General features: G+C 41.0%; 1 protein-coding gene across 1 annotated transcript; it reads left to right on the top strand.

The window, feature by feature from the left end:
- The first annotated feature begins 3,324 nt into the window (after positions 1-3,324).
- Positions 3,325-7,432, top strand: LOC113343651. Its single transcript, XM_026587787.1, has 3 exons — positions 3,325-4,150; positions 4,262-5,401; positions 5,520-7,432. The coding sequence occupies exons 1-3, from the start codon at positions 3,325-3,327 to the stop codon at positions 7,430-7,432; spliced, it is 3,879 nt and encodes a 1,292-aa protein (XP_026443572.1).
- The last annotated feature ends 1,217 nt before the right edge of the window (positions 7,433-8,649 follow it).

Here is an 8,649-nt window from a genome sequence, read left to right as displayed (position 1 = left end):
TTCCTCAAAGGAAAATCCAGACAGTCTATATCAGTCTCAAAAAACGATCACGGCCACACAATTTGGCCGCATGATCCAACAAGTGTAGCCTACTCCTAACAGAGCTAGGCAATCACCATGGTGACCACCAGAGGGCCCACTAGTACCCTATTCGATCGAGTCCCACTAGGTGAATTCCTAAGCACTACGAACGTCAACCCTTATGGGTGTTCGCGCTGTTAAGAAACAAGCTCAAACGAGCTAAGACCGTTAAAAAAGGTCTTTAATGCATCATGACCGTCCAACTTAGACAGCCTAGTTGGAAGGCTAAGATCTTCCCTGGAATGATTAAAGAGGCGCCTACATGCACATTGGCGGCCCGACTTTCCCCCTGCTCAATCGACCTGCCCACGGAAAGTTCATAGAGTAGCAAATCGTTTGCCTAAATTAAGGCAAACGCGCTTGTTTCCAAAACCCTAATTAGGGTGCGGCGGTAAGAAACTGTCGCAAAGTGATTGTGTCCGTTCAACTTGGCCAGCCTAATTGGACGGCTTAGATAGCGTTTCGGACGATCAAGGAGGTGCACATAAGATCACCGCCGGCCCAACATTGTACCGGTTCGATTGACTTACCTGTGAGAAGTCAATGAGGCAGCAAATCGCTTGATCAAACTAGGGTGGACGCGGCTTTCCTGAAACCCTAATTCTTATTTGTGGCAGTATGCTACTGTCGCAAATCGATCGTGACCACTCGTTTTTGCCAGCCAAATCGAGTGGCTTAGATCTGATTTTAGATGACCCAGGAGATGTCAACACGCTCACTGGAAGCTCTTCTTCACATATGGCCAATCGACCTACTCGATTCAGGGCACATCGCTTGGATTCGATCAGTTAAAACAGGGTGGCCGTGCGGCCACCAAACCCTAAATCAGCGACAACTGATCGCTGTCTCAAACCCATCTCGTCCGTCCGTCTTCGCCGACCTTGGTCGGACGGCTTAGAATGAGTATTAAGTGACCTATGGGGCGTGGTAATGATCATCGGCCGCTCCCCTTCCGCAAGGAATAATCGTCCAAGCTATGCCTTGCCCGTGCGGCTCCGGACAATCGCCCAAAAACAGCCCCTCGCGCTGCTTCAACAGCAGCCATTAATTGCCGCAAATTTTCTCGACCACTAAACCTAGGGTTTGGACGGTAAAGAGCTCCGTTTTTTTCTCCCTTTCTTTTCTGTTTGCGTTTAATGTTTTCTTCTTGATTTTGCGTTTCATGGCGCAAAATCAATATTTTCCGCCTAATTTAGGCGATCAACCTTAGATTCAATATCATTCTTAAGGTCGTTTCCTCAACAACGCTGATCGATCACAATTCTATAGGCCGAAGGTAGTTGCTAATCCTAACCCTAGTTCTAGTGACACTAGGAAACCTGTTGAAGATGGCAATAAGGATGCGGGTGATGGAAACAGATCATATGCTTCCATTGTTAAGAAGCGGAATCATGTTATATCAAAGATTGATGCGGATTCTTTATCACATCCACCGGTTAGAACATCCACTGGTGAAGTTTTTATTACGATTCCACGTGAAACTCACGCTAGAATCAAGGCTGTTTGGAAGTTTAGCTTAGTTGGTCGTTTAGATTTTAGAACCCTAAAGTTTGAAGCTGTTAAAAGAGAGTTATTGAACCAATGGAAGCTGGGTGGCTCCGTTCAATTTATTCCATGGGTTAAGGGATATTTTGTTATCAAGTTGGACAATGAAGATGATCGTAAAAGAGTTAACTATGATGGTCCGTGGAAAATTAATGATCAACAACTTAAACTTCAGCCATGGACGCCAATGTTTGACCCTAAATCAGACAAGGTAACTAGGGCTGCTGTTTGGGTTCGATTTAAAGCTCTTCCATGGGAATATTGGGATGAAGAATCATTATTTAGGATGGCTAGAGGACTGGGCAAGCCAGTTGCGGTTGATCCGCGAACCCTAAGTTATGAATATGGTTATTTTGCTGCGGTTTTGATTAATATTGATTTTTCAAAGCCTCTTGGTAAGATTATTATTAATGGTGAAGATAGTGATGATGTTTTTGAACAAAAATATGATATCCTAAATTGTCCTAGCTTTTGTGATCATTTCACATCCATTGGTCATATTAATGTTGAATGCCGAGTTAAAAAACGCAAGGATCTCCAAGAACAAGCTGATGCTGAAAAAGACCTGGTGATTAAGAAACAACTTGAGGATCAGATTGATAATCTTCAAAAATTTTGGAAGAAGGAACGAATTTCCAAAGAAAATATCCCTAAACCGGCTGGTGATACTGGTGAGGTTCCTCCAAAAACTACGCCTTTAATAATTGATCCAAAAAAGAAGGTTCCAATCACTGAGATGTTTGCTGGAACTCATAAATACATTAACAGTCCATCGCCGAGTGATATGGGTGGTCCTGTTCATCATATCAATCCGTCAGCTAGTGTTCCTATATCTCAGAGTAGTGAGATTTCTGAGAAGCGCAATGATTGCGATGATGGCGCTACTTCGATGTGCAATGGTGACGCTTCCTCGGTGCGCAATGATGGTGCTTCTCTTTTGCACAATGATGGTGACATCGTTATGCACAATGATGGTACTTCAGGTTCTAATCAAACCACTCCTACTTCCGTGGATGTTGATTTGGTGGATAACGAAGAATTAGATGCTATTAAAACATTGGAGGAGCTAAAGATGAAAAAATTGGATTTGGAGAGAGATGCTGAGGTATCCAGGATTGAACAAGAAATGGCGCAAACTAGGGTTGATAATCTTAGAAAAAGGGCACTTGAGAAGAGGAAGCAAGATGAAACCTTTTTGGTTCAAGATAATATTGAAAAACGTGTAGAAAACATAGCTACAGGTTCTCCTCATACGAATTTTGTTTTGGAACCTGTTGATGAGGCTGGGTTTAGTTTGGCAACTAAAACATCTAGAAGATCATCACCTGCAAAGTCTATGGATAATGTAGTGTTATCAAACAGTTTTGAAACTGGCACTGAGGGTACTAATAATGATGTTGAGGAGCCAATTCCTCATGATATTTCACAATCAAGTTCTAATCCTGTTGATACTGAAGTTTCAAATATGGAATGGAGTGCTATTTTGGATCAGGAGGAGCGTGAGAAAAAAGAAGCAGCTGAAAAATTGAAGCAAGATGCTTTGGCTAAGAAGGCTGGTACTACAAAACAAAATCAACCAAAAGCTAAGAAGGAGACTACTACTGCTAAAACAGCGGAGGGAACTAGCCATGTTGAAACTAGACTTAAGAGCAAATCGAAACAGGGTTCGGCAAGCCCTCCATGTGATAAAGTTAATTAATGCGGGTCTTTTACTGGAATGCTCAAGGCTTGGCCAAAGATGGTGAAAGGGCCAAGTTGAAGGAGCTTTATCACTTGCACAAACCTGACGTTATTTGTATTGCGGAACCGAAAGTTTTTTGCACTACACGTTTTGTCAGGTCGTTAAGATTGGATGATTTTAGTGACGATGTTATCACAAATGAGGTTGTTGGTGAAAAAGGTAATATATGGGTCTTGTGGAGAAATTATTTGGCGAGGCCAGGTATCTTATCTTCTTCTAAGCAAGCTATTACTTTAAATTTTGATGGTGACTGGATTACGGCTGTGCATGCTTCTTGTGATCCAGCTGCAAGGAGGAATCTCTGGCAACAATTGGGGTTGGGTTTCGTGTCTGTGCCTTGGCTGGTGCTGGGGGATTTTAATTGTATTCTTCGCTTGGATGAAAAGAAGGGCGGTAGATCAATTTTAAGTATTTATATGAATGAATTTCGAAGTTGGATTTCTGATAATGGCCTGGTGGAAGCGGACTCGATTGGTAAAAAATATACTTGGTCTAATTGTCAGAGTGGGGATCGTCGTATTGTTTCAAGGAATGATAGGGCGGTTGTGAATGATGCTTGGAACTACAAATATGAGAATTGGAGGTGCAAATCTTTGCCTAGAATCTGCTCAGATCATTCCCCTCTTTTTGGGTATGCTTTTGATAGTCCAAGGCCGGCTAGAGCTCCATTTAGAATTCAGAAGATGTGGTTGGATCATCCAAGATTTATGCAATTGGTGAAAGACAATTGGAATTTACCCTTTTATGGTGCGCCTCCTTTTGTTTTTGCTGGAAAGTTAAAGCGTTTGAAAGAAGTTTTGAAGCTATGGAAAAGAACTGTTTTTGGAGACGTTTAATTTCGTTTGAAGCAAGCTGAACTTAGACTTGAATCTGAAAATGATCTTCTTGATTTAGATGCGGAAGATGAATTTCAATTCACTAAGGTGGCGGATGCTCAGAAGGAGGTTGATGAAGTGAGAACTGATTTGGCAGTAATGCTTAAGTTGAAATCGAGAGTTACATGGTTGGAAGATGGTGATCAAAACACTCGGTTTTTCCGTAATAGGATTCGTATGAGGAGGAGGCAAAATACAATATCTGAACTTAAGATTTCATCTAACTCTACTTTGGTTTTGCAGGATGAAATTAAATATTACATTGTCAATCACTATAAGGAGAAATTTAATGGCGGGGCTGTTGATATTGATCCTAAGCTGTTTGACATTTCCCATGATAGAATCTCTACTTCTGAGTGTTCTTTTATGGATGCTATCCCATCTCTAGAGGAGATTAAAAGAGCTGTTTTTGACTTGGGAGCGGATTCTGCGCCTGGCCCAGATGGTTTCTCGGGTTCTTTCTACAGGCATTGTTGGAATATTATTGCTGATGATCTTCTTGGTGCCATTAAAAACTGTTGGTTGATGAGAAAAATTCCAAATGGCATTAATTCAAGCTTTATAGTTCTCATTCCAAAAAATTCTAGGTCTGATGCAATTAAAGATTTTCGGCCTATTGGTTTGAGTAATTTTTTCTTCAAAATCATTACAAAAATTTTGGCTACCAGGCTTGGTACGGTTTTGAATAGATTGATTTCTGAAGAACAGGTTGCTTTTATGAAAGGAAGAAACATTCATGAGAATATAGCTCTTGCGTCTGAATTGATTAACGAGATTAGTGCGCCACGGAATTTTGGTAATGTTGGTCTGAAACTTGACATTGCTCAAGCTTTTGATACAGTTAGTTGGGACTTTATAGCTGAAGTTTTTCGTCAATATGGTTTTTCTGAAACCTGGTGCTCTTGGATTCATAGTATTCTTAGATCTGCAAGGATTTCTGTGTTGATAAATGGCAGTCATGAAGGTTTCTTTAGCATCACTATAGGTTTGCGCCAAGGTGATCCTCTTTCTCCCTTGATTTTTATGCTTATTGAAGATATTTTAAGTCTCAATCTCTCTAAATTATTTGCTAATCGAAGTATGCATAGCATGGTTAGTAAGAAGGGTGTGGCGCCTACACACCTTCTCTTTGCGGATGATATCCTTGTTTTCTGCAGAGGTAATCTACATAGTTTGCAAAATTTGAAGAGTATGCTTAGTGTTTATGCGCAGGCTTCTGGCCAATGCGTAAACTATGCGAAGAGTAAATTCTATTATGGTGGTGGCACTAACTCTAGGGCCATTGCTATTGCGAACTATTTGGGGTATGGAAAGAGCTATTTTTCCGGATAAATATCTTGGTATTCAACCGAAACCTGGCATTGTGAGGCATATTCATGTCAGGCAAGTGGTAGAGAAGATTATGGATAAGTTGGCTGGTTGGAAGGGCAAACTTCTTTCCTTTCAAGATAGGTTGGTCTTGATTAGATCGGTTATTGCAAGTTATGTTATTCATTCTATGGATATTTATAAATGGCCTGCTAGTATCATTAAGCAGGTGGAGAGGGCCATTAGGAATTTTCTATGGTCAGGCGATGCGGAGAAACATAAGTATTTTACGGTTTTATATGACATCCTATGTTGTTCTAGGCGTGAAGGTGGCCTTGGCCTTAAGAAGTTGATAGATGTCAACAAAGCTATGCTTATGAAGCTATGGATATCTATTTGTGATTCAAATAAAACTTGGGCCAGATTTTTGAGGGCAAAGTACTTCAAATTGAATGGTGTCTTGATTGATTACAAATTAGGTTCCACGGTTTTTCCTGGGATCAGATGGGTTTATGATTTTGTGCAACATCACACTAGATCAATTACAGGTAACGGTTCCAATACTTCTTTATTTTTTGATAATTGGTTGGGTGATTTTTCAATTGCAAGAAGATTGGGTATTACTTCCAAAGGCCCTAATGATTTTAAGGCTAAGGTTAGTGATATCATTGTCGATGGTGCTTGGGTTATTCCACATAACTTGCGAATTTTGCTGGTTCGGCTTAATATTGATGTTGATAATCTGCCTATTATTGGTGGTGGTGAGGATTATAAGGTCTGGGATCTAGATAGCAAGGGGGTCTTCTCGGTGAAGTCTGCAAAGGGTGCCATTCGAGAACCTGCTGAAGTTTTGCCGATTACAACTTTGTTTTCCAGGCCAGTTGTCCATCCTACTTTGAGTGCTCAATATTGGAAGGTCTGGGCTAAACAATGTTGTGCTAGTGATGATAATGTTATTAAGAAGACTGGTAGGAGTATGCCTTCGATGTGCCGGTTTTGCAGACACGACTGTGAGACCCTTAGCCATATTACTTGGCATTGCAGATTTGCTAAAAGAATTTGGGCTTGGGTGGATCGTATTTTTAATCTGCAACCAAGAGAAGATTTGGTGGCTTCTTATAAGGCTGCTAAAGGGCGTAGCAGGATGATTAAAGATCTGTGGTTGGTTGCTAATTTAGCAATCCCTACGGAATTATGGAGGCTGCGCAATAAAGTTTATTTTGAAGATAAGGAGGTGAGTTGGCTAGGTTTTAAAGGTAGAGTTTATCAAGTAATCCGTGATAACTCAATTCGATTGAAGGGCCATATGTACAATAATATGGAGGATTTGCGCATCTTGAATTATTTCAAGGTGAAGCATAGATCGTGCAAGATCTCTTATCCAATTGAAGTAAGGTGGGATCCTCCTTTTCAAGGTGAGATGATGATTTGTTGTGATGGTGCGTCTCTTGGTAATCCAGGCCCTGCAGGTGCTGGTGTTACTTTTCGGGATGCAAATGCAGCGGTGTTGGGGGTTTTGAGCGTTGGTCTTGGCCTGCAGACCAACTACTTTGCTGAAGTGTACACAGTTATTTATGGGGCTATGTTGGCCAAGAGGTGGAATATGCGGAAAATCTGCGTGCAGTCTGATTCGATGAGTTGCATTCAAGCCTTCCAGAATGATGCTTTGCCATGGAAACTAAGGCAGAAGTGGAGTTTAGCTAGGAATTTTTATTCCAACATTCGTTTTATTCATAAATATAGAGAAGTTAATTTTTTAGCTGATGCTTCGGCAAAGCAAGCATGTTTGCTAGCTGAAGACATTTTTGAGTTTTCTGAGGGGAGGCCAATCTCTATGCTTTCTGTAGAATGGCCGGGTGAGGTTTATTTCCGTTTTAAATAGGCTTGTTTAGAAGGTGGCCTCTTGGCTAGCTTCTATTTGGCCTAGGACCTGTATAGTTTTTTCTTTTTTAATCTATTTTATTGACCGAGTAAAAAAAACACGCTTTTTTTTAAGACGATCGACTCGCCACTAACTTAGACGAGCTTTAAAACAATGATGCTTCATCGACTATTTTGAGCTTCTTAAAAGCGATGCTTTACGTGCATCGAGTACATACGATATCTTATATCGGCTTCACAAACAACTTAGTTGTTTGGCCTAATAGCGTCACGTGCTATTATTTGCGGCAAGTCCCACGACTTGACCCACTTACTCGAGACATCAAACTTGTTACAAACAGGGGGATGCTCACTAGGGTATTGGTCTGGCGGTTTACAACGTGCGGCGTGCAACGCGCCCATTACGAGAAAGTGTTAGGGAAAGACGGGCGGTCAGCAGTAATGAGAGTAGTGGGTGAAAGAGTGACTGATTTTCCCTCATAATGGAAACGTGACGATCACCACCACCTACACCACCCCACTACTCCATTACTCAATCTCCTCCATTTCCTACGAGATCAGAGGTTTGCGCTCAATGAATTGTATAAATAGGCTTTCAGCCTATTTCAATAATAACACGAACAACACAACTGTTATCAACACAGTATCCAGAAAACACCAAGAACTGATAGCTTACATCCTGCAAGCCAGCTCCACATTACAAGTCATAAAACAACCACACCTTCATAGTTCAACATTCTGATCTGAAACACCTTCTTCGCTTACCTCCCTAAGATCAACCCCTTATCCTTCACTTTGTGATCGAATTGAATCTGGAGCGGCCATTTCTTGGTTTAGGCCAGTCTTACAGATTGATCTCTCGAATCAAAAAGTACTCCCGTGCAGTGCATTGTTTAGGGTTTGAATTCGTTTCTCATCAACACACCAAATTTACCAAAAACAACAGAACCAGTTTTTACCCTCAAACAAGTATTCAATCTTCAATCTTCGAGGGTTATTCACTAATGTTTGATACTCAACTACCATGCTCTAACCTAGTCCGGGACTTGACTTTAGCAGACTAGAAATCAAGCTATAGTTTTGTGCAACTAACATTAACTACAATCTTGAGATAACAAAACTTGCGAGTTCGATCGAGCAGCGCTCTAACAGTACCCTCGTTATTTCAATTAGTATCAGAGAAGGAAGACACGAAAATATCTAACAATCTGTGTTTGG

Source organism: Papaver somniferum, unplaced genomic scaffold (genome assembly GCF_003573695.1).
Source record: "Papaver somniferum cultivar HN1 unplaced genomic scaffold, ASM357369v1 unplaced-scaffold_65, whole genome shotgun sequence".
Taxonomy (NCBI): domain Eukaryota; kingdom Viridiplantae; phylum Streptophyta; class Magnoliopsida; order Ranunculales; family Papaveraceae; genus Papaver; species Papaver somniferum.
Note: the sequence above shows the minus strand (reverse complement) of the source record. Positions and strands in the feature narration are given on the sequence as shown.

Excerpts from the sequence above, each read along its gene's own strand:
- LOC113343651 (XM_026587787.1), top strand. The coding sequence starts at position 3,325 with ATGCGGGTCTTTTACTGGAATGCTCAAGGCTTGGCCAAAGATGGTGAA. Across the intron at positions 4,151-4,261 it reads TTTTGCTGGAAAGTTAAAGC|ATGCGGAAGATGAATTTCAA; the intron begins GTTTGAAAGAAG and ends TTCTTGATTTAG. Across the intron at positions 5,402-5,519 it reads TATCCTTGTTTTCTGCAGAG|GGCCATTGCTATTGCGAACT; the intron begins GTAATCTACATA and ends CACTAACTCTAG.